This window comes from Neolamprologus multifasciatus, chromosome 3, assembly GCF_963576455.1.
Source record: "Neolamprologus multifasciatus chromosome 3, fNeoMul1.2, whole genome shotgun sequence".
NCBI lineage: Eukaryota > Metazoa > Chordata > Actinopteri > Cichliformes > Cichlidae > Neolamprologus > Neolamprologus multifasciatus.
In genome coordinates, this window is record NC_140441.1 from 41,646,057 (window position 1) to 41,672,312 (window position 26,256).

At 37.8% G+C, this 26,256-nt stretch overlaps 4 protein-coding genes, 1 long non-coding RNA gene and 1 pseudogene across 5 annotated transcripts in view; 4 read left to right on the forward strand and 2 right to left on the reverse strand.

Annotated features, from left to right (window-relative positions):
* Nucleotides 1-26,256, reverse strand: part of LOC146523247 (uncharacterized) — a 339,030-nt gene that overhangs the window by 62,684 nt on the left and 250,090 nt on the right. The gene's annotated exons all lie outside the window — the stretch shown is intronic.
* LOC146523256 (uncharacterized) lies at nucleotides 544-2,681 on the forward strand (the record flags this gene model as incomplete). The annotated part of the gene is made up of 1 exon (XM_085153853.1): nucleotides 544-2,681. A coding segment is annotated over one exon (744 nt), but the record flags the coding sequence as incomplete, so codon positions are not given.
* LOC146523257 (uncharacterized) lies at nucleotides 1,910-7,649 on the forward strand (annotated as a pseudogene).
* On the forward strand, nucleotides 10,251-15,115 carry LOC146523258 (uncharacterized). The gene is made up of 5 exons (XM_085154622.1): nucleotides 10,251-10,435; nucleotides 10,591-11,256; nucleotides 11,824-11,946; nucleotides 12,041-12,063; nucleotides 12,217-15,115. Exons 1-5 carry the CDS (start codon nucleotides 10,381-10,383, stop codon nucleotides 12,349-12,351), a joined length of 1,002 nt encoding a protein of 333 aa, XP_085010748.1. The 5' UTR covers nucleotides 10,251-10,380; the 3' UTR covers nucleotides 12,352-15,115.
* LOC146523259 (protein sax-3-like) lies at nucleotides 16,598-19,489 on the reverse strand. The gene is made up of 2 exons (XM_085154625.1): nucleotides 19,117-19,489; nucleotides 16,598-18,189 (listed from the first exon to the last, which is right to left on the reverse strand). Exons 1-2 carry the CDS (start codon nucleotides 19,364-19,366, stop codon nucleotides 17,744-17,746), a joined length of 696 nt encoding a protein of 231 aa, XP_085010751.1. The 5' UTR covers nucleotides 19,367-19,489; the 3' UTR covers nucleotides 16,598-17,743.
* On the forward strand, nucleotides 23,054-25,219 carry LOC146523260 (uncharacterized). Its single transcript, XM_085154623.1, has 6 exons — nucleotides 23,054-23,410; nucleotides 23,525-23,863; nucleotides 23,974-24,015; nucleotides 24,145-24,255; nucleotides 24,356-24,384; nucleotides 24,955-25,219. The coding sequence occupies exons 1-6, from the start codon at nucleotides 23,365-23,367 to the stop codon at nucleotides 25,075-25,077; spliced, it is 690 nt and encodes a 229-aa protein (XP_085010749.1). The 5' UTR covers nucleotides 23,054-23,364; the 3' UTR covers nucleotides 25,078-25,219.

A 26,256-nucleotide genomic window follows, 5' to 3' on the forward strand; every position in this document is an offset into this window, starting at 1 on the left:
AAACCACGGCTCCTCCCCACCCTTTTAAACTAATCCCAGGTGGTCAAAATAACCATCTATTTTATGTGAGTCAAAGAATAGAAGATAAATAGAGTTGAGTTTTAAATTAGTAATGACAGGACCACTTTAATGTTAGTGCCACACAGTGTCACATCTGAAACAAAGCAAACCAGACGAGCGTAGTTTTCTTTCTCTAAATGGAAACTGAAGCAAATCTTCAAAGAAAGCACGACCCATTTTACGTCCACAACGTTGCACAACCAAGGATGTCTGTGGTTTTTCATTTGTCAAGCGCTAAACATGACAGCGATGAGCATGTTTCCTTTACGGGACATTAGACATATTCTGTGGTTGGCCGGTCACATGAAATTTTCTCTTTGAAGAGCAGAAAAATTATTTTACCATAATGACACATTTAATATTTGTAGTTTATCTGATACGTGCGTGCGTAGGAATAATAGGTGAGTTCTAATTTTGCTGTTTTGAGATGTCATTTCTCAATTAGGTTTCAGATGTCCACTGCACTAAATATATATGCAATGAAATAAATGTGTGTGCGTTGTCTTGTATCTTGTTTCAGCTCAGCCGGCTGAACCGCACTCATCTCTTCATCAAGAGGCTGATTTTGTTTCTGCTGATGTTGGTGACGAAGTAACTCTGCACTGTTCTTACGAAGGTGAAGCTGCAAGACTTTACTGGTACAAACAAACTCTGGGACAAAAACCAAGGCTCATCTCTACCTACTACAGATATGAGGGAAATGGCATATTTTATAATGAATTCAAAAGTAATCCACGCTTTACGTTAGTTACTGGCATCAGTAAAAATCATTTAAAAATAACAGACCTGCGTGTCTCAGATTCAGCTACTTACTACTGCGCAACAAGCTTTACTTTTATTTTAGAGTTTACCAAAGAAACATATCTCAATGTAAAAGGTTCCAGTTTGGACATCCAGACTTTTGTCCTACAATCGGTATCTGAGACCATCCAGCCAGGAGGCTCTGTGACTCTGAACTGTACAGTCCACACTGGGACCTGTGAGGAAGACCACAAGGTTTACTGGTTCAAAGACTCCGAAGAATCTCATCCAGGGCTCATATACACCCATGGAGGCAGGAATGATGAGTGCAAGAAGAACTCACAGGCACAAGCACACACCTGTGTGTACAACCTGCCAATGAAGAACTTGAATGTCTCTCATGTTGGGTCCTACTACTGCGCTGTTGCTTTATGTGGACGCTTACTGTTTGGTAATGGGACCAAGCTGAATGTTGAGGGTAAGTAATTTTGGGAAAGGTTCTATTATCTGAATAAGCAACTCACTATCATGTCAAAGAGTGTAAAGGCAGGCCAGTCCACCATGTAAATACATATTAGCTGCTTATCTTATTGACCTTTTGCTTTTTAAAGCATTTCCCACTTTGCCTTTCCAAAGCATGAAATGGACATTCATGCAGAAGTTGCAGTTCCACTAAGTTCCACTAAGTTCCACTAAGTAGCACTAACAGCGGAAAATAAAAATATTTTCTTTCCAGCCAACATAAAAATAATCATGGGAAAACCTTTAAACATATTGTTCAGACATTTACAGGTAAATACGTATTCGGTGCCTATCTTAATGACCTTTTGCATTATAACTGAACTGATTAAGACACAAATAAGGCTAGGCAACACTGTTATAATACTGATATAAGGAGGGAGACAGCCTTTCAAACAGTACAGACAAATATGCTTATAATCCAGCACGCTATCAAATGGTATATTTAAATGGTCGCATGTTATTAGGTAGAATTGTTTAACAATAAATAAATTTAAAAATGTCCACACAGTATTGTTAATCTCTGTCCGCTACTTGTAGCAGACATTGACCCATAATAAAAAAAATAGTGTCATCAGTATTACCAGACATGGTCGACATCTGTTTGTCTATGGCACAGTTTGTGTTGTATGAGGTGGGTGTATGAGTGGTTCAATCCCTGGCTGCTTCAGTCTGCATGTAACACATTAACCCCAAATTGCTCTCTGATGCGTCAATGAGTGAGTGTGTTACAGAAATTCGAAAACACTTAAACATAGAAAAAACGTGCTTGTCTGTATGAGGCATGTTGTATAGAGTGCTCCTGGAGAGTACAAAAGTGCTCTATAAGAATCAGTCTATTTACTGGGCGGTCGTGGCTCAAAAGTTGGGAGTCTGCCTTGTAATCGTAAGGTTGCCGGTTCAAGCCAGTCTCGGTCGCTGTGTCCTTGGGCAAGACACTTCACCCGTTGCCTACTGGTGGTGGTCAGAGGGCCCGGTGGCGCCAGTGTGCGGCAGCTTCGCCTCTGTCAGTGCGCCCCAGGGTGGCTGTGGCTACAATGTAGCTTGCCATCACCAGTGTGTGAATGGGTGGATGACTGGTTGTGTCTTTTGGGGTCCTTAGGGACTAGAAAAGCGCTATATAAATACAGGCCATTTATCATTTTACCAACCAAGCCAGTTTTACTGATAAGACAATATCTGTGTTTTAACTTTATTTGTTGGGTTACTATCTCAGTAGATGAAGGGGACACTCTTCTCTTGTTGTATTTCTGGAGGGGGGTTTCAGCTTTCACCAGCATCCTGAGTGTTTTACTGGCTTCCTTAATGTGCATGACAAGAAAAAAAAACAGCAGCACATACACAGGCAAGTGGTTTAGTATTTCTTAGTATGTCTTATGTTTGTTTGTTTTTATCCTCTGGTGAATATAACATTATATTGACACAGTTTTCTGTTTTCCAGATTATCCAGCAAAAAACTCCCCCTTTTTCAAAGCAAATGTAAGTCCATTTTCTTTTGAATCCATATTCGTTTTTTTTTTTTTTTAATAAATGTGAAAGTGACTCAGCTGTTGTACTGTTTCTCATCCCCAGGGTGACCAAGAAGGAGGCTACCTCTATTTCAAACCTTTGAGGGACATGAAGATGAACAGATCAGAAATGCAGATGGACAACACCTGGAGTAAATGTGTCTATTCTAGTGTAAAGCAGTAAAGTGGACAGGCTTTTGGTCTCTGTGTATAAACACAGGACCTTGTGAGGTTCTCTTTGAAGCATGACTTCCCTTATAAAAGACATGTTACTAGTTACTATTTCATTCATTTCCTCACAACACAATTTAACATGGACAATAATTACATTTGTGTTTCAGACTATTAAAAGTGTCTGTTATGTACATAAAAGAATTATGTGTATTTGTATTTTAATATCATGATAATAATGATCACTTTTTTTTTGGAACGTGAATTTTAGTCCCTCCCCCCTCTCAACCAAAATAATAAAAATATTTTGAATATTCTGACGTTTGTGTGTTGAGATCAGACGTGAGTATGAGTGGAGCGTGAATACAGTGGTTTGAAGTGCCCGCCCCCTTCCCTTCCACCGCACTGTAAAAGACTCATTGCCCTCAAACGTTTGACTGCAGTTGTTGTTGTTGCTAAGCGTGGCCCAACCAGTTATTAGGCTTTACGGGGTGAACACTTTTTCACACAGGGCCATGTAGGTTTATTCTTCTTAATAGTAAACACCACTTGGAAACTCCCTTGTTTGTTTATATGTGTTATCTTTGTCTAATATTTAAATGTGTTTGATGATCTAAAACATTAAGTGTGACAAACATACAAAAAAACAGGAAATCAGGAAGGGGACAAATGCTTTATCACACCACTGAATGTGTGTAGCCACAAACTACAGCTGTAGTAATAATTAGCTCAGGAAGAATATTCAAAATATGCCTGGATTTGCTTTGTTTTTATGGATGACTGAATATGGGCAGTCCTCTCCCTCTATGCACTTCTGCTGGAATTCTGAGATCCAATGATCTAAACTGTTAATGTTACAGGACTGCTGGGAACAGACCCAAAACACCTCCATACATCCCAGTTTAGACTTTGTCAAGTGCCCACTCGCCCCCACACGTTATCATTCTCTCTCTATTTCTCTCTTTTATCAAACACAATTCTGTTACATTTGAACATTCAATCATATCTGAATAAGCTCCATTCTTCACATTCACTTTAGCATCAACCCTTTCAATCTGAATACTTTTTCTCTCTCAAGGCATTTTCTACATAGGTTTTCAGCACAGCCTGGATTAAACCTCTGTTTAAAGTCATAATTGTTTTTCACAATATTAAAATTGTCAAATTAAACATAATTAACGTTAACAGATTATTTTCTGATTAGTATTGAGCACAACTAACTGTCAGCACAATGACAATGAACCATCATTCAGTGTTTGACGTTTACAACATTTAACATTGTTTTTGTTGTTCAAAAGTATAATGATGGGTTAGTGACACAGTCCTTATCTTTTCAAAACACACAAAAGGTTGATTATGGCTCATGTCTACACACAAAACATTAGAACAGACATTTCCACAACTCAAACTGGATTTCTCTGCATACTGATCACTTACATTTTTTATTTGTCTTTGATTACAAATGAAGATGATGACCATAGTAAAGGACAAAGTTCTGTTTTAGCACTGATGTTTATAAACACACAAGGCTGAATGTCAAGTCCTTTTACCCCCTCAGCTTTGATGGCAGGGGGCGGCCAGGGGGACCTCAATCTCTCGCTACGCCACGTTACTCGACAGAGCCAATCATGTTCTGCAGTGTGATGGTGATGAACCAATCAGACCTGTCAGATGTGGCAAAATGTAGGACAAGCTGGCGTTTTTAAATCTGAGAAGTATACTGCTGCTTCATTAGGTGCTGTACTGAAGAAGGAGACAAGATGAAGATGTCCTTTGTGAATGTTTTCCTGCTCTGCTCTTTATGTAAGTAAAACAAATTTACTTGTGTAAACTTTTGATCTTCATTTGTGTGAAACTGAGTCTGTCTGAATTATTTCAGGTGCAGCACAGTTAAGTGACGTCTCTCAGCCTGAATCTTTGAAAACAGTGAAGATCGGCGACTCAGCTACTATTAAATGCTTCATAAAGAGCGCATCGACCAAAACTGTGTGGTACAAGGTGACTACAGGGAGGAAACTACAGCTGGTGGTAAAAACTGATTCTCAGTATAATGTGAGAGAGTTCAGTGATGGATTTGTTAACCGTTCTTCAGTTAAATTTGACATGACTAACAATCATCTGACCATAAATAAAACATCATGGGAAGATGTTGGGACATACTTCTGTGGAGTCTTACACATAAGTGAGGTTCAGTTTGGGTCAGGAACATTTCTGATGTTGACAGGTATGTTTGGACATGTTTGCATTTCAAGTAATTTCAACTGAATGTGAACACAATGCTAATAATCTCAGTCCAAATGGTTTGTTTTCCAAGGTGCAAAGACAATCAGCGACTCTGTCGTCCAGCAGCCAGAATCAAAGTCAGTGAGGTCCGGAGACTCTGTGACTCTCAGCTGTTCTGTTCACTCTGCTCAATGCACAGCAGAACTCACTAGTTTCATGTGGCTGAAAAACTCGGATCATTCTGCTCCAGAGATGATTTATTGCTCTGATAATAAGAACAACATCTCCCAGAGAACTGACAGAGGACGAACTACCTGCGAGTACAACTTTGTCGTCAGGAGCCGGGATGACGCTGGGGTCTACTACTGTGCTGTCAATGCATGTGGACAAATACTGCTTGGAAATGGGACAACAATCAATAATGGTAAGACACTTGCAGTACATTTTTAAACTTTTTAAGGCTTCCACTTTAAGTTTCAACGGTTTTTAAATGTGTTTCTTTAAAGTGTAGTTTCCAGTAGATTAGATCCAAAGACAACTTTGTCTTTTTGTGAAACTTTGCCAGATTTGTCCTTTTTATCAGAATGTCAGATCAAATTAATCCTTTAAAAATAACAACCCCAAAACCACACAAACCGCTCAGTGGCAGATCAAGATCAAGTCAAGTGGCAGATCCTCCTCTCCGAGATAAGTGTTTGTCAAAGAAATATTGTAGCTTTGAAGAGATCAGAGATGAGATGAGGTTTTCACTTGCCAACAGGTTATCACAGAGAACGTTATAAAATTCTAAATATGGTGTTTAATGTATTTATTTATTCATTTTTATCTGTTTCTCTGCTGTTTGAATTTGGCTCATTTATGTAGAAAAAGAAATGCTGTGGTCAGAGTAAGTAGCTAAACTTACAAAAATCGAATTTGTCACAATTCGTTTTCTCTAAATCAAATATTAAATGTTAAATCATGTATCATGTATCATATTTACAGCAGACACAGAAAGCATACCACTGAGTCCGACCGTTATTGCACTGATGCTGTCAAACATGGTTCTTGGATCTGTGACGCTCCTCCTTGTAGTGACATTTTGCAAGACAAGAATGAAAAAATCTGCAGGTGTGTAAAACTTTATGCAGGACGAGATCCACATTCTGTTATTCTGCAGTAACTACTAACTATAGGTATCTTTTAATGTTTGTGTTTTTCACAGAAGCAGCCGATGAAGGCGATCAGGTGAGTGTTTGTCTTAGTCCATCCATCCATGGCAGCATATCCTAGTCATCAAATAGAAATAGATTATTTCACATATTTTAATTTGTTTGTCAGGACATGTCTATATTTATTATATATTTATTTATTGGAATTTCCTTTTTTCACAGACTGATGATACAGTCATCTATACATCTGTGAGTTTGGCTCACAGTAGTATCAGGCCCAGACAACCTACAGTAAAAGCCAATGGAGACGCTGTAATTTACTCTACACTCAAACCTTGACAACAGAACATCATCATTTCATCAGGGGAATACGACCAAGCTATGACAAATAATGGCTAAAGGATGTCTTGCAATGCTCATGATGGTTGCTGGATTTTGTTCTGTGTGTGTCTTGTGCCTTTAAGAGTTTCTGCAGGTTCTTCCTGATTGGAGATCTTTCTCAGTCACTGAAGCTTTAACTGTAACTGTAAACTGTATTTTTATATACTTAAGATTCAAAAACCAGCATGATTTCCATGGTATGTCATATTTAAAACCCTGCTTATCACTAACAGAATGTATTTCTCTTCAGTTATTTACTGTACGCTGCACTGTAGAGACAAAATGTACTGTTTTAAAATAATGCTACTTTTGGATGAAAGTCTTTCCATTTCACAAATTGTCCTGAAGAATGCTGTGCTACCTTTCTTTTTGTGGGTGACTGAGATGTGAACGTGTGGAATTCTTTGCTGTGACTCTACAAACCACTTTGCTCGCTATAAAAATAACTTTAATACATACATGGCAATTATTGATTGTGTTGGGCAAATACTCTTCTTTGCACTGTTACATTCAAATACCAATATTACTGAGAGGCAGAAATAGGTTGTGGAGCTCAGCTCCTGAAAACACATCTGTATAAACTGCACACTCATTACTGACTTTTCAAATAAAAAGCCACTCATAGGCAGCTATCACACTTATTCTCACGTGATTGATACATTGTCCACAAAAACTATTTCTATTATTCATTTTACATCTCTCCTCCAAAAGTGTGCTTTAAAATGGGCACTCCAAAAGAGGAGGGTCCACACCTTAGTGTAAAAAAATTGTTTGAAAAATTGCCATCATAGTTTTAAGAACGTACAGGTCAGACAGCACAGGCCATCATTAGTAATACGACAGATTATTTGGTCACATCTCCCACAGAAGGACAAAAACTTTCAAACCCCACTCAGATGGGATGTTAACACAGTAAACCGTCGTCTTTGTGGGACGGTTGAACCTGAAAACTGAAACTGGGACCTGAAACTGAAAAGGTCAAATGCTGTCAACAGCATTTGGATGATCGAGAAGAGGATGGGGAAAATGTCACATGGTCAGATGAAACCAAAATAGAACTTTTTGGTAAAAACTCTACATGTTTGGAGGAGAAAGAATGCTGAGTTGCATCCAAAGAACACCATACCTACTGTGAAGCATGGGGGTGGAAACATCATGCTTTGGGCTGTTTTTCTGTAAAGGGACCAGGATGACTGATCCATGTAAAGGAAAGAATGAATGGGACAATGTATCGTCAGATTTTGATTGAAAACCTCTTTCCATCAGCAAAAGCATTGAAGATGAAACATGGCTGGGTCTTTCAGCATGACAGTGATCCCAAACACACCACCCGGGTAACAAAGGAGTCACTTCATAAGAAGCATTTTAAGGTCCTGGAGTTGCCTAGTAAGTCTCCAGATCCCAACCCCATAGAAAATCTTTGGAGGGAGTTGAAAGTCCGTCTAGCCCAGCGACAGCCCCAAAACATTACTGCTCTAGAGGAGATCTGCATGGAGGAATGGGCCAAAATACCAGCAACAATGTGTGAAAACCTTCTGAAGACTTAAAGAAAACATTTAACCATTTGAAGGATATGTAATAAAGTGGTGACATTAAGTTTTGTTATTGAGAAAATACTTATTTTCCACCCTGATTTGCAAATAAATTCTTTAAAAATCAGACAATGTGATTTTTTGAGGGGTTTTTTTCTAATTCTGTCTCTCATAGTTGAGACTATGATGAAAATTACAGCCCTCGCTCATCTTTTAACGTGGGAGAACTCGCACAATTGATGGCTGACTAAGTACTTTTATGCTCCACTGTAGCTGTGTGGAAGATCTAATGCAATTTTACAAAGTTTTGACCATCTTAAAATATGATGTCTCTTATAGATGCATATCTTAAAACTCCAGGAAGTAAAACCAAAACAGCATGAAATGCAGTGGTGAAAGTATTTTTCAACTACACCTTAAATGTAGTTAGTGAAGTGTGAACAGGAATAAATGTGTGAAAACAGTCGCCCACGACCACTGGAGGCTTTACACTTTGCAAAAGGTATGACACAACACAAAGAAATTAGTGTACAGTTTGTTTACTACTGTTAAAAAAAAGCAAAACCAAACGAAACCACTGAGTAGAAAGAAGGTAATGTAATGGTGAGAAATAGATGCTGACACAGACAAACACAAAAAACCCATCTGATCTATTAATACTCTCATGTAACCAGTGACTTGAGTGGAGGGTGCAACCTTTAAAGTAGCCAGCTCACAGCAGTTGACTTTTGTTTTGAGTGCTGTGGTGAATAAGGTGAGAACAGGTTTCCACTGGTGGAAACTTGAGACCTAGCTTGTGTACAGGAAGGCTGGCCTGTGGCTTCTAGGCCACAGTGTGCTCAAGTTCAGACAGAAGAGTCAAGAGAAGCCATTTTGTGTATTTCGTGTTACCTCATTAGTGGCAACAACCCTGTTTAGAAAATGTCTGAACGGAGTAGCACGTTCATGTTTAATGCAGTGGGAGATGCAGTATTGAAGTGAATACCATGTTACATTCAGCTTTCCATGAGCTGAAGCGTTCCTTTATTTACTTTGGCAAACACTTAACAGTGTTTTAATCACTAAATGTACTTGATACTTCTTAACATTATTTATAGTGAAGTGGTTTATAAAGTGATGAAATAAAACCAAGAGTTGGGCATCACAGGCATCATACTGTTGATGTCTATCGACCAGTGAACAGTCTTAGGCGTTCCTTTACCAATGCAATCACTTACAGCAGTTATAAGTGGTTGCTATGTTGCTTGAATTGTGCACTGGCTTCTTGAGATTATCCAAATGGGTCAGATGTCAGTTGTCTCATTTCAATCATGTGTACCCATAACCAACTCAAATGTGTTCATTGAAAAATGAAGGTGACTAATTTTTTAAAAACAGACATTCATGTCCTAAACTACTTCAGAGATTTGCTCTTGAATCATGAACATTTCTGATGCTGCTAAGCTAATCAAACCAACAGTAGTTGCATCGACTCCTACTCCCACCCTCGCTATGGGCCACTGTGATATTTTGATATATTGTGTGGTATGTGGTATATTATTTCTATGTGATTCTTATTCTAGTGCAGAGCTGTCAAACATATTGCCTGACCTGAAGGTTTAATCTAATCCACCAAATAACTTTACCAAGTGTAAAAATTAAAGTTACACTGCTAACAATGCCAATTCAATGAAAACACTGCTTGTCCCGCTGCTGGACCGTACCAACATTACCAAGCAGGGATGTAAATTTTTTCAATTTCCTCATTTCTCCTTTATTTGTGGGTTATAACAAAGTTAAATGCTGTGTTTTTTTATTACAAAACCTTACATTTTGAAGCTTTTATGAAGTTGGATATAACTTTATAAAGTTTTATATTTTATACATGTAATCATAGTTAATTGACTCAATAGAAATATTGTTAGAATTGCAAATAGATATTGAATTGTATAAATATATAAACCATGCAATCTATTGCCAAGGAGAGATGTTGTTGATGTTGACTGTTTCCAAAATAGGACCTTCAGACTGACTGGCCAATCAGACACAGTCTTCTCTGTGAAGAGTGGAAAACGTATACAGATTGTGTTCATTCCTCACAGCATTTGAAGCACGATGACACCTCCAACCTGTGCTTTGTATTTCATCTGTCTGTTTGTGGCAAATATGGGTAAGTTATGCTTTGGACCTTCTTCTTGTTCATTTTAACCTAAAACCAACATGTTTGCTTGTTGCATTCTTATGGCGGGAAGATGCATATTTTGGATATATATTACATTTATTTTCACAATTATGTGATTTGTGTCCTCATTTTTTTCTCCTCAGCTCATACAACGCTCTTGAAAAATACAGCATTACATTTTAAACCAGCCCATGTTGGGGAAACTCTGACTTTGGAATGCCAATGTGAAGACAAATCAGCAGTGATGCTTTACTGGTATAAGCAAAGTTTAGGAAATAGACCCAGGCTGATGTCTACATACTACAAGCACAGTCGTAATGGTACTTTTCAGGATCCGTTCAACATTTCCCGTTTTTCACTGCTTACTGGAAACTTACTGAAGATATCAGATTTGAGAACTTCAGACTCAGCTACTTACTACTGCGTAATGAGCAATTTATATGACTTTAAATTTTGTGAAGGCACAATTGTCAGTGTAAAGGGTTCAGATCAGAACATCCGAGCTTTAGTCTACCAGCTGTCATCTGAAACCCTACAGCCAGTGCTCTCTATGGTTCTGAACTGTACAGTACAACCTGGGACCTGTGATGAAGAACACAGTGTTTACTGGTTCAGAAAGTCTGAAGCAACTCTTCCAGGAATCATTTACACCAATGGAAGCAGGAACGATCCCTGTGAGAGGAAACCCAACACACAAGGTAACACCTGTGTGTACAACTTGCCGATGAAGAGCCTGAATCTTTCTCAGCACCATTGCGCTGTGGCCTCATGTGGACACATACTGTATGGAAGTGGGAGTGCAGTGAAGGGTAAGTAACTTTGTAGGATTAATTCCTTAAAGCATAAAAGTAGATCTAGATATAATACATACAACCCATCAAGAATTATGATTTTTCATAAACATATTTTCCAACTCAGGCTGCTGTTAGCCTTTCTTATCTAACCATTAAAAATGAATTGCGTGAGGATGCTGGAGAAACCAAAGGAAAACATGCAGGTTCAGGGAGAACATATAAACCTTTCTGTTGCAGACAGAAGGGTTCCTCTTTATCAGCAGGTTTACATTTCTTGCTGTGAGGCATAACTGCTGACCACTTCACCGACTTGCTGTATCCATATTAGCTGGAGATTATTGTAAAATGCATTTTCATGGATACTTTGGAATTCTGTCCTATATCAGCCTAAAGTAAATTCCTTTAATTTGGTGTCTTTTTGTGATAATCATGATTAAGACCAACAATTTGCAACAACCTCTATCAACCAGTAGAAACAGGCATGTTAGTACTGTTTGAACGTTGGTATTGTTTAAGTCCTTTTTTTTTCCTAAACCAGAAAAAAAAGACCAAAAGCAGTGTCATATCTGTTGCTCTCTGCAGAAAAAGCAGAATCTCTTCTCTTGGTGCATTTCTTCAGTGGAGCCTTGGCATTAACTGCCATCCTGACTGGTTTTCTGGCATTCACGTTGTACAAACTGAGCAAACAGCACAGGCGGTGCGCAGGTAAGTGTTACTCTTTTAAGGCAACATTAAGTTTTGATCGTCCTGTTCCATTGAAATCAAAATAATGTTTTAATTTCTTTTGTAAAACCTTCAGAAACTTCTACAACTAGCACAGAGGTAAGAATCATTTTCTACTATAAAAATAAATAATAGCATAGCATCTTTATTCTTTCTCTCCTGTAAGCTGCTGCAGCCTAGCTCTTTATACAATAATTTCTTATAACATCTTATACAATAATGGTGGACCATTTTTTCTTTTTTTATCACCAGTTACATCAAGACAGTGAATACAAAGAAAACCTTCATTACGCTGCTTTGCGCAACCACAAGACTAACAGATCAAGAAAAAAAACAGATCAAGCCCAGAGTGAGTGTGTATACTCCGGTGTGAAGGAACAGAGGTGAAGAAATGGACCAAAACTGTCTTTATTTAAGTTGCTCTGGAGGTTTCAGAAGAATGTACTTTAAATTTGTTTGAAATTGTATAAATTACAGGTTTGCCCTTTATTAATAAAAACTCTTTGAAAATATATGTCGGGGGTTTTGCATGAAGTGACCAATGCTGTTTCAACACAGAATGATGATGGTGCATGTCAACAACCAAGCTCAACATTTGACAGAGAAGATTCACATTCACAGCTGTGCATTCTGCCCCCTCAACACACTGCATGCTTCAGTGCTGCTTAACTGGCATAACATCTACTAAATACCAGGTCAAAGTCATTATGAGCAATTCTTGGTGGGCTATTTTTCTGTTTGCTACACAGAGAAACATCTTTCCTCTTGCTGATGTGTACCATCAAAAAGAAGAGATGCTTTTCTATCGTCTCTTTGGAGTTAACAGTAAAATATACTCTGTGGTTTCACCAGGATGTTGTAGCATCAGTAGTTCACAGAACCCCGAGGTTGACTTGTTGTCTCATGTTTAAAAAAAAAAGGGCTCTGATGTGTGGTTTATGAGAGCCATGCAAGAGAAGCACTTCATCATAATGTTATACTGGCCTAACATTGTACTGTAATGGCAAATGAACTCCACAAGGCAGGCAGCAAACATAAGACATGATTTAAAAATGACCTTTTAAGTAAAGTGTACAAACAACCTGGAGGTACTGAGGATAAGTATCTTTTCTAAGGACACTTCAACATGCAGACAAGAGGAGGTGCAAATTAGTGGTCTATAGGCAACCACACTTAGACAAGCATTTTGAAATGGCTGTTTCACAGAGTCTTGGGTAGTAGTGGCTAATGGGCCACAGACGTTATCAGCTAATTATAAAGGATTATATTATGGTACAATTTCATTGGTGAAAGTTTCCTTGGAATTTTAAGTAACTTGTTACAATTATGAAAGCAGATTAGCAAAAGATGCAGTGCATGTTAAACTTTCTTTGTAAAATAGACCTTAAAAGGGAACCCAAAGAACAAAGTCAGGAAGTAAAAACAAAAGAAACAAACCCTCAAAAAAGAAAAAAGGAGGGTGTGTAATAGGGAACCACAGAAGAAGATACAAGGATGGTGACAGCTGTTTGCACAATCTCCATGATTTCTACATGTGCAGAAACATATGTTTCTACATGTGTAGGGTTACTTTTGATATGCAATATGTTACAGATTACTATTTATCCTATTAATAAAAGACAAGGGTTCATCAGAGTAATGTAACTCATGACATTTGATTCATTGCTAATTGAAAGAGTTTCTAACAAATGCTAGGTGCAGTGGAGCTCAAATTTAAGCACTTACCACAAATGGGTGGACCTTTTCTTAGAACAAGAAATCACTTAAACCTCTGTGCACTGGTGAGGTTAGCCAACAGGTTCTGTCACACAGATATTACGTGTAAGGTGTTAACATACATTAGGTCAAGTCTTCTAAATATGTCTTGACATGTTTTTTCTACTTGTTGACTCTAACTATAGAAGCAGGATGCTTTTATAGACTCTTTGCTGTTAACAGTAAAAATGCCTTGTGGTTTAAGCAGGATGTCTAAGCATCTGTGGCTCTCAGTTTGCTGAGGTTGATTTGTTGTATGTGCTAAAAGTCAGGTGAATGCAGTATATAGTCATTAGAGTAAAAATGGTTTATGAGAACCATGCATTTAAACCATTTACCCATAATGTCATTCTGTTTTCTCCTGGCCTGTTCTGCGGTATTCTAAATGACCTTAGATAGCAACATTATGACAACATTATGACAACATTATGACAACATTATGACAACATTATGACAACATTATGGCACATGGCAAGCCAGCATTTCATAGATGTGACAAACTAGCTTCTATATAATGTGCAAAACACAAAAATGGAAAAATTCAGTAAAAGTATTTGTCTCCGTTGTAAAATGATGTAATCGGTTATTTACCAGCATAATCTGACTTTCCAACCTTTAAGTGTGGCTTTGAGGTAGTACTTCCTACAGTTTGTTTTTTTCAGCTGCTTCCCCTTGATAGGAGGTGTACGGTGGGTAAGTTTGGAGTGGACGTTTCTATGTGTACCTAATGGTCCTTTAGTAACTGGCTTGTTCGTGGTATAGCTCTTCCAGAAAGTTAGTCTTTCAGTTTTGGTGAGTGGAGTTCTGTTTTTGTTTCATTCAATCTTACTTTGTAAAATTTGCTAAAGTGTAGATATCGGTGTCTGTAGTTAGCAGCTTGGTTTCGCACTGGCTAGCCCTGCAAGGCTGAATCTGTTATGAGTGCTGTCACTGACACTTCAGTAAGTCAGATCTGCTGTGTGGAAGCTTGAAGCAGCAGAAATGATGGTTTACATTCTTAATGTATTCCAACTCTGGTCTCTGTGTAAGTTACAAAAGTCCACTCATAATATATCTTTTTATTTGGCATCATATACATAAAACTGATTGCTATGCTACTTATTCCTCTGCTTATTTCAGGTGAAGCACTGTTAAGTGACATCTCTCAGCCTGTTTCCTTTCAAGCAGTAAAACTAGGAGACAGAGTTACTATCACGTGTCACATTCAACACGATGCTCCAAGATTGAGAGTGTGGAACTGACCACTAGCAAAAGACTGCAGCTAGTGGCTTCACGGATACTCTGTATAATCTGACAACATTCAAAGAACTGTCTCAGCATTTTTTATTAAAATCTAAAAGCTTCAAGAGTCATCTGACCATATCCAAGACTATACGGGATGACACTGGTACATACTACTGTGGAGTGTTAACACTAAATAAGTGTGACTTTGCATTTACCAAAACACTTAACTAAAAACTATAGTTAGTCTCCAAAATCCCTGAAGTCACTCAAAATCTTTATTTCAGTGATGATGAATAAATCATCAGCAGTAACAAACATGGTTCCTTGACATTATGGAAACTGGAGTCATCAGTTTTTAGAAACTTTCTCAGAATAGTGAACTTTTGTGTGTCTGTTAGGCTTGTTCTAAATGTCTTTGCAGACTCTGTCAATCAAGTTAATCTCTTGAAATTGAGATTTTATTAGCGTAAAGCTTTAAATTTCTTGTCAGGAAAACAGGGCTTATATTTCCTGCTTTGTTAGGTGGAAGATTATTCCCTAGTAGACAGTGTATTACAATCATTGCAATGGTTTATTCTCATACAAAGAAAATTGGCATTTTGAAACATGAATTAAAGGTTGTGAGAGAGGTACACCTGTTGCACGTTTGGTTATCTCAAGATCATCCTGGCACTAGGTGTCTCTCTTTTGTTTTGTTTTGTGCTATATTTTGTCATGCAGGACTTAACTGAAGATTCATTGGCTGCACAAGCTTCGTTGGTTTGGTGTGGGCTTGGGGTGCTCAGCTCCCTCCTTCCTGCTGCTTGTCTCTATGACTCTCAAACACACCTACAGCAAGCTCTTTGGCTTTCTTGATTTTGCTTTCTCTTTACACTGCCACCTATCTATACATGCATATGCATTACACTGCTGACTTAATTTAGTGTTATTGCTGTAAAGAAATTCCTGTTTGCTCCTGTTTGCATGCGTCAGCTATTTTGGGAAATGCAACCTCAGAGTTAAGAATTTGAAAAATGTTGTGAGCATTGTGCCAGATTTGTGGTCAAAGTTTTCAGCCCTTTTACATAATCAAAAACAACGTAAATACTGGCTTTATAGTGCAATATGTTAGCTATTTGGGAATAAATAGACGTACTGCTATGCTATTACAGACAGGGGATTTCAAGCATAAAAGTGTTGACATTTTATTTGCACTATAACTACATGAGGACCAATGGTGCTTTACTTAGCTCATAAAATAAAATGTGAGCTGTTGTCTCTCTTTGTCCACGCAGTCAGAACATGTGTGACGTATCTATATAAATTTCATGTTTTTTCAGAGTAGATCTGGAGTCATCTATGCTTCAGTGTCTTCTGCTCCCAGAATTTCCACCTGCAGATCTCCAGTGAAAAACAGTCAGGACACAGTGGTTTATTCTGATGTCATGGTCTGTCAAAGAGACTGAAAGGCCTGAATCGAAATACACCGGGAAAAAAAAGTTGGATTTGTATCACTGTGACTTGGAAAGATCCTTACAGAAGTATCAGCAAGATCCTATTTAACATTATGCTTGTATCTGAAAATATAAGGTGCTACTGTACTTTGTTTATGCATTTACATTAGAGATGTATAATGAATTTAGGTATCAGTCTCATTTCTATATGTTATGTTGTCATCAGTTTTTTGTTCAATACATATAAAAAAATAATGGTAGTAGTGATCTTATCATAGTCCTAGTCAAACGTTATGTGCTTGTTTGAAACTCCACATTCACTCTATTCTTACATATCGGTGGTTTTAAGCATGATATGCAATACAATGACATCTCCCCCTCATAGACAACGAGTAAAGAAAAGTAAGCTACCTTTTTGCTTAGAAACTTACTGATTACTAATTAACTATTACTGTTTGCAAAGGATTATCAGTCTTAAAAAATTGGTTCTTTGCATTATTTTGCTGTGTGTGTGTGTGTGTGTGTGTGTGTGTGAGCTTATGGTTTGTGAATTAGGAACGAAGGGGTTAAATTCATTTACTAAAAGAAACAAGACAAACAAGAAATTTCAAGTTTCTTGATACATCTTTATTTTTAACAATTATTAAACAACAAACATATTATCACTCCAGTTACAACTATCTGTGTATACACGGGGATGGTCAACAAACTAACTACACACTTTAGAGCAGCGGTCCCCAACCCCCGGGCCTTGGACCGGTACCGGTCCTTGAGTCGTTTGGTACCGGGCCGCGAAAGTTGAGGCTCGGGTGTGTAATGTGTGGTTTTCAGGGTTTTTATCGGTTTTCAGCGTTATTTTGTTATCGTTTTTATCGTTAACTCGGTTTTCCTGGGTCATTTCACGTGTGTTATGAATAAATCTTCTTTTTTCGGTACCGGTACTAGTTTTATTTTGTTGTATTTATCCGCGACACCTTAAAGGCCGGTCCATGAAAATATTGTCGGGCATAAACCGGTCCGTGGCGCAAAAAAGGTTGGGGACCGCTGCTTTAGAGTACTTATACAGTCATGTAAAAAATGAATATAAATGAAACAAACTCGAAAATGTAATCAATCATTATGACAAAGAATGTATGAAATCTATAATACAGATTTTGAAATGCCCTATGTCTGGGTGGGTGTTACTAATTGCGTCCAATTTTTTAAAAGTCTTTACAGTAATAAACTTATATTCTAAAAATAAAAATGTACAACGGCAAATAATGCGACTGAGTACATGAACATGTTGACACCCGTTCATCTCCATCTATTTTCTTCTTGAACAAATAAACTTGTGTTTACGTTTTGCGTAACACGAGTTTGCTGAATTAACAGCTCTTTCTGACAAATACACAAATACACGAGGGTAGAAAGATCAAGAGAATCCCGGCTCTAATGATAGAGAGCCACACCAAAGTTTTTACCTCAGCATCTCGGTCTTTAACATCATCGCTGATGATAAGCTTGCTTCCATTACCAAACAGTATCTCCCCACAGGAGGACACAGCACAGTAATAGGTCCCAGTATCAATGGAGCTAAGGTTCATTTTATGCAAATGGTACACACAGCTCTGTGAAGGAGACTTCACAGAGACTGGTTTACCTTTATTTATATGTGTGTGAACAATTCCTGGGTGAGATCCGCGTCTAAACCAGTAGACGCTATGTTCTTCGTCACAGGTTCCAGTGTGTACTGTACAGTTGAACATCACTGAGTCGCCAACTTGGATGGTCATGGATGCTGGTTCTTGGTCAATTGTCTGGTGATTAGCTCCTGAAAAAAAGTAGAAATTTGAGAAAGTAGCTTTATGGGTCATTTTTGTAGATCTGGAATGTATATGCATGTATTAATGAGCATACTGTTGATGATCTTCCCAATCTACACCAACAAAACATTAGCAGGGTTTCAAAGAAAAGGACACTGCAAAATAAACAAAAAACAAAAAAATGCACAATAACAGCAGGTAAAAAAATATACTAGCTAACTGGCAAGATGAAAAAAAAATATAAGCTAAATGCACATTAGGCTAGACTGAATAGACAAAGGCGGATAAGGAACCCAAATAAAATAATAATAATAATAAGTGGAGAGGACAAAAAACAAAGGAGGTAAGTAGAAATATAAAAATCCACATCATGTGTGAAATTTATGGTTTTCAGGGTTTTTATTGGTTTTTATTGTTTGATCGGTTTCCATAGGTCTTTTCCCGTGTGTTATGAATAAATATTGGGGGGGGGGTTGGTACTGGTACTGGTTTTATTTTGTTGTATTTATCTGCACCACCTTAAATGCCAGTCTGTGAAAACATTGTCGGACATAAACCGGTCCGTGCGCAAAAAAGGTTGGGGACCGCTGGTTTAAAGCGATTTGTGTGCTCAGTTACAGTAGAAAAGCTCCATATAAGAACCAGTCCATTTACCAATTATAATATTTAGACAATAAAACACGAATCTTTTTGGATGGCAAGGATTTTAAAAAAAGAAAATAAAAAAGGCAGCCAGTTGAGGTCATTCAGACAAGGCAGACCAAAGACTCAATGGAAAGAGTAAATCTTTTGTCTGGTTTGTGAAGGCCCCAGTGTCCCCTTGGAAGAGCTGGAGGGAGTGACTGGGCGGACCTGGCACATCGGCCCTAGACTCTAAGCATGGGAACGCTAAAGGGACATGGAATAAAAGGTGTTCATGAAAAAGAAGCAAATACCTCGAACACTCAGAAAGATCCCTTCTCCAAATTCCACCATGTTGGAGTGTGAGCTCCCGCAGTAGTATGTAGCTGAATCTGAGAGGCGGACACCAGAGATTTGTAGATGATTGGTCCCTTCCTTTCTTTCCACAGAGAAACGAGGGTTCTCCAATGTGTGGAGGACTTCAGATGGCTTATCATATTTGTAAATTGTAGAGAGGCGCTTAGGTTGGCTTCCTAAGAATTGTCGGTACCAGGAGAAGTGCATCGACACTTGGCTTTCATAAAAGCAACGCAAAGTCACATCGTCCCCAACAGCAGCAAATCTCACCCCAGTCTCCTGCTTGACTGTAGCTGACTGGATCACAGCTGACAGATGAACTGTGTCAGAAAAATACACATTGTTAAAGAAGCATAATCAGGTGTGAAAATATAACCCTACCTGAATATACATGAATCTTCTACTGAGACACTTACATATCCCACAGAGGATGACACAGAGATGCATCTTTTCAGAGGTCTTGTCAACTGAAGATTTGGAGGAAAAGAGCGGCCAACAGCATAAAAACTGGGTTACTCTTGATTGGTTCTTAAAAGGGTCACCCCGTGTGTTGTTTTAAACTTCCGTCTCAGTGTCATAGAAAAATAAATCAGTTTTACAGCAAAGCCACACATGTCAAATACAGAATATTCTACATTTCTCCACTTTTTAAATAGTTATGCAGTTATATTATCTAATTTTAAAATAAAAAATAATAATAAAATAAATATGTGGAAGTCTTTTTTTGTAATACCTGACTGTAACTATGTATATGAGACAAAACACTTATATTTGAGAAACAAATTTATATTTAAGTCCTCATGAAGTCATTTGTTTACTAAACATTTAATATTGTTTGTCAGTTATATGTAGTTATATGCAGTTTAATTGAACTTGACACAGAGAGCAAATTCAAAGTTCTTTTCAGACCAACAAGAATGATGTCCTAGTGAAAAGTTGTTCAAACTGTTCAAAACATCAGTAAAACTGACTCAGGCTAAATATTTACTGCAGTGGAATTCAGCTCTTCTTAAGTATACAGAGATCTGGAGTGCCTCCTAGAGCTAACAAGCTGAAATGTGTGGTGAGTCTGGTGGTCGTGTCGCTGAGATTGACTCATAGAGGCAGACTATGATCTCAGAGGATCAGCTGACAAAGAAGACTCTTGGAGGTCTTATAGAGTTTTAGAAGCTGCATCCACGAACAGAGCTATTTGTGATATAAACTGTCTGATTTTCTAACAGACCTAAATTTGCATATATTCCACTAGGCCTATAAACCCTTTTCCCATTTTCTTCCATGTATATAGCATTATATGTTTGATATGAATGCTCATATCAAACAAATCCAAAGTTTTATAAAATTAGATTATTGAATGTAAAAATGCTCCTTCCACTCCAGTGTTTTCTACCTGTGAGCAAGAACTGATCTCCCTAAAAGAACAGAAGCCCCACATTCAGGTCAGTTTTCTGTTTAGAAAAGGCAGCAACTCCCAAGAAAATCTGCAGACTCATTTCAGACGGTGGATGAACCAAGGGCCTATCAGACCCAGTAAAAGATAAATACAGATTATTTGGTATTAAAGAATAAAATACCAGAGCTAGAAGTGAGCATAACAATTTGTTTTTAATATAGCTGATAATAAATTTGTCATTTATTCATGAAAGCACGTAACGTAACTTCCTGGCCTCATTAACATCCAATTCCTGGTCAGTCTCCCATTCAAACACACACATCAGCTAGAGGGGTCAGTGTTTTTTATACATCCACTGTTTAGTTAAGTGATATAACTTAGACATGACAAGGAAACAGAGGCTGTGATAACTACATTAAAAAAGAGCTGAACAAAAGAACATGTTGGAAGACTTTGTGTTCATGAAACACGAGATAGAACAGAATGAACTATTAAAAAGCGTTCTTACTAACAAATATTGAATAAACATTAGTGCCTCAGAGCGTTTGTGGCTGTACACCTTTGACCCCCTCCATACTGGGCACTGGTATCCCAAAAGGCTACATAGCTGACTGAGTACTATTTAGTGATGTTCGATTTGTGAACGAATCGTTCAATACTCGAGAATCACTTTACTGACTCGTGAATGATGATTCATAAGCCCAACTGACTCACTGACTCATCCCTGTTGCTGTTAGCAAACTAATTCCATTAGTAGAAATATATCTAGCTTATAATTAAAATTGTGGGGTGGGGGGACAACAGCCAGTTTCTTAACAAAAGCATTTCTGCTCTGAACTGGAAGAAAAAACCCTGAGTAGAAGCTCACATCAAGAAAATAGCTCCTCGGTTAACAGTAGCATCGCTCTGCTAACATGCTAACAGCACATTTGAGCTACTCACCCCCTCCCTTCCTGTGCTGAATCATAGAGCGAACGAATCACTCACTCACTCACCCCCTGTCACTACCCGATCCGTACCGGAAACCCGATCCGTATCCCGCATGCGCAAATCTTACGTCACTTCCTCTCTTTGCCAACATTGCGACACTCAATATATTTGAATGATACAGTTAGCGCCCAGTTAGCTCTTAGCATTTCTCAGCAGCTCTGCCTCCTTTTCGACTGCCCGGGACATTTAAACAATGGATAATCCGTATACAAACAAATTCATGCTTTTCTCCTCAACAGAGAGCGTCCCCCGATTGAACAACAGCGCCGTAAAATAAGAAGAATGGCGCCTAATTACAGACTTAATAATATTGACTTAGCAATGTGTCACGTGAAGATTCAGCAGCCAGATTAAGTGTTTACTGACAATTGACAGTGATAGCGGACATCATCAACACTATTCCAGTCAATCCTCTCCACACAGACAAGCATAAACACACTCGACTATCACTAAATCAAATTTAACACACGTTTGTAATGACACCAATTCAGTTTACAATAGGGTTCATTCGCTCGGTCAGCAGGTGGCGGTATCCTCGTACACTGGGGAGTAAACTGCCATTAAACGAACAGAAGAAGAAGAAAACATCTGCACATGCGCGGTACGGATCGGATAGACACGATTTGTACGGTCCGACTTTGCACATGCGCAGTAAGGATCGGGAGTCCTGATCCGTAACTATCTTTTTATTTTTCGTTTTTGTCTACATTGTACTGAAATGCTTCATTATTGCAAACATTTTAAGAGATACTTGTTATTCTTAACATCTTAACAGATACTCTGACCCGTAACTATCGTAAACCTTTCGCGCATGCGGGGTACCGATCGGGTTTCCGGTACGGATCGGGTAGTGACAACCCCTCCCTCCTGGCTCACAGCTTCTTCTTCTTCTTGGTTGGCAACCAATGTTAAGGCGCATTACCGCCCCCTGGCTCACAGCTCTGTGGACATTTAGATGAGAAAATATATATTTGACACATTTAAGGAAAATACTAATAAAATACAAATAAACAAAATAAATGTTTATTAAGCAATTTTGATAGGAAATTGCTTAACTTTAGAAATGTTTTTGCTCTTTTTTGCTCTATAAAATAGTTTTGGTTTTTTTTTAGAATCATTCATCTTAGCAGTGGGATTTACATGAAAAGAGAAACAAATTAAGTTTGAGTGAAAATGTACATTTTTTGCACTCTCTGGTCAACTGACTCAGTGAATCAAATGACCCAAAAATCCAATTCACTTTGGTGAGTGACTCATTAAAACTCGATTCAGTAAAAATAATCAAATTTACCATCACTAGTACTATTGACACTATGCAGCTTTGGTAAGTTTGATAATGATCAGCAGTAAACAGAAAGAGGAAGTATTATCATCTACTTGTGTAGCAAAGAATGGATAACCTGAATCTTTATGAGGACAAATAAGACGCTCATGAGCTGCAATAAGAAGCAGAAGCGACTATTTTCAATTAAATATAAGTGGTATCAGCTGGTTTCTTAGCACGTGGGGGGAGTACCTAAATAAGAGTCTTACATATCTTCAAAACAACTTCTCTTGCCAATAAAGCACAGCACCAGATTCATGTTTATTGTCTCACTTTCTGGTGTGCTGTTACTTGCACACAAGGCGTCGATATCTCTTCTATAAACCTGCACGAGTGTGAATGAATTGCTGCCTGACATTTTAAACGGTACTGATGAAAATAGGCTGTGTAGATTCAAATCTTCTGGCATGATGTATTCAATACCACACCCCTTTCTAATGAAATGAAACCCCCCTACAGAACATAAAGTTTCCTGACTGTAAGACGGTTACACGCAGAATGAGGAGGTTCACTTTAATAACAGCAGTGGTTTTCTGCAGCCGCAGTAAGTATTATTCTCTACATTTGAAAGAAAAATCTAATTTAATGTTAAACTAATGTAATTCTCTCTGTCCGTTACATAAATAAGTGTTATGTTGTATCTGTTTTTCTGTTTCAGGCTGGATCTCAGCTTCTGAGTTTCAGACTGTGGAGGTCCAGAACAGAGACGAGGTCACACTGCAATGCTCCAACATTTCAGCCTATCCAACGCAGACAGACTGGTTCAGAGTGGTCAATAAAACTAAGCCCAGCTGTGTTTCTTCTATGTATGGATCTGACAGTGAAGCGTCATTCTGTCATGGATTTGGAAACAGAAATTTTAATATGAGTTCCAATGTCTCTTTTGTCTTCCTTCAAATCAAACGAGTGGATTTATCTGATGCCGGGCTGTATTTCTGTGGATTTTACATGAGTGGGCACACAGTCATTTCCAATGCAGTTGAGTTAAGAATTCAAGGTAAGCTTTTGTTCATGATTTAGATATTTTTGTTTCGTTTCTTCATCATGCTTAGCATGAAAACATGTCATGCAATCACAAAATGTTATGATAACGATGATTCTTTACAGACAGTGAACCCAGAGAAGAGGAGGATTTTAATAAGACTGATCGTAAGATTGATTTTTTTGTTTCAAAAGATGTTTTTCAGTTTCCATGTAGTTACTTCACTATCATTAATAGTACACCTAAAGCAGTCAGGATGGTTTAAAAATTATGTTTTTATCTAATTATTTTTGTAGAAGAGCCCAGTGGAACGACAAACCTCATAATCATCGCCCTCGGAGGTCTGACAGGTCTGCTCACTTTAGTGGTCGTTATTCTGGTTCTAAAAATCTGGAAATCTCAAAAAGGTGAGGTTACTTACAAATTACTTCACTCATCTTCTGATTAACCTGTCCAAAACAATGTATTTGGTTGTTAATAACAAGTATTTTTGGTATTTCCATTTAGCTGCTGGAGAGCAAGAAGAAAATAACAAGGTAAACTCACTTTTTTTTCAACTGACAACAGTTTTCTGTGATTCAAAAGCTTCATTGAAACGCAAAATTACTCAGTGAATAGCCTCGACCTGTTGCATCATAGAGTAAACTCAAGCAAGCAATTGTAATCTTTTATTTTCTTTGACTTTAAGTAATATCAGAAAGGTAGAAAAACTTAATAACTTTAAATTATTTAGTAACAGTTCATCTAGACTAAATAAAAAGTTTTTTTTAAACAGACAAAATCTATAGTTTGCAAAACTCTAATTATAACTCTAAAATGTAATGTGGGTAAAATGCTAGCTGAAGCGTTCACTGTGAAGAGTTGGTCCTTATGACATATTTGCTGTCTGGGAAGCTTTTTAAACACGTTTATTTTTCCAAAAGGACCTTTTTTTTTACTTTTGTAATCAAAACGAAAAAAAAAGAAAGAAAATAATTTGTACTGTATATGTGATTTCTCCTTTATATTTATATTTACCTCTGAAAATCTCACTGTGAAACTCACATAAACCACAAATCCACCTTGGTTGTTTTGTGCAGTGTTTAACTAAATATCCTGATTTTCAGAACATGACTTCAGACAATCTGAACTACGCAGCTCTGAATTTCCAGAAAAAGACCAAAAGAAGCTGCAGGTCTGTGACGCAGAGAGAGCAGGAGCCTCATGTTGTGTATGCTGCTACAAGATAGACTGCAGCTCCAGCTCTGAACAGAATATACCTTATTCCTGTTAATTTTCTGATGATTTTTTTCTTTTTGTTTGTATGTGTTGCGGTTCACATAAATGTCTAAAATAACTAAATAAATGTGCATTCAGTCCATGTTTGCATCCTCTGCTTTTTTGTTATTTTCAGATGATTTTTTATGAGATAAAAAAAAATAAAATTAAAAAAAGCTTTAAGTGATTATAGTGAGTGAGTCAGAAATGAGAGTGATGTCTGTTGACTTCCTCGTGGGAGAATTTAATGGTCTGCTGTGGGTGGAGTGACATACATATGTCAGTCTGACATCTGACAGGAAGAAACAGCAACATGTGGTCTGGGCGCAACTGAGGTGACAATCATGAGGCTTCAATAGTAAAAAATGCTTAAAAAAATATAAATCAACATTAATGTGATCTATTAAAACCATCGGCTATATTTATACATCTGAAATACTATAAAATAATCACAGAATATTCCAGTGCCCAGAAGTGACTATGTGCGAATACTATGTGACCCAAAAATAACGTATTCACCAGAAACCACAAACACACAGTTCCCTTTAAAGGATATACCAGTCTCATCTGACAATGGTAAATCACTTCACTCATTGTCACATTACTTGTGTGAAGGTAAACATGAAAAGTATTTATGCTTCGAACTTATACAAAGCGAAGACCTTTGTCCATAGTCTGGTCAAGAGCCAAATATTATCAGGTATTCACTGAAATTGTCTAGCTTGTTGTAGTGAAGTAGATTTTGGGTAGGCTTTTACATGATGTCCACAAATGCAGCGCTAACATCCACACCTTCCCAGCAGATAATTAGAGGCCTTATAAGAAACAGCTACGTTTACCACACGGAGAATTTGGCATTCTTTTCACATCCAAGCTGGCCGAGCGTGTTAGATGGCTAAGCACTGCAGAGCGGTTTGATTTCTTCAGGAAAGCTGCTCATTTTAGTATTGCCCTCTAGAGAGTGGATTGTGCCACTGCTGCTGTCTTGTGTAGTCTTGTTGTCATTTTATAAATATTTATGGACTGGCCTTGACTGACTCCTGGTTTCATGGTCTTTTACTCTGCATTGTTTGATATATTTCAATCATGCTTTTATAAAGAACTGTATCTTAGGGTGTATTTTGTTTCGTCTCTTTTACTGACTTGTTTAA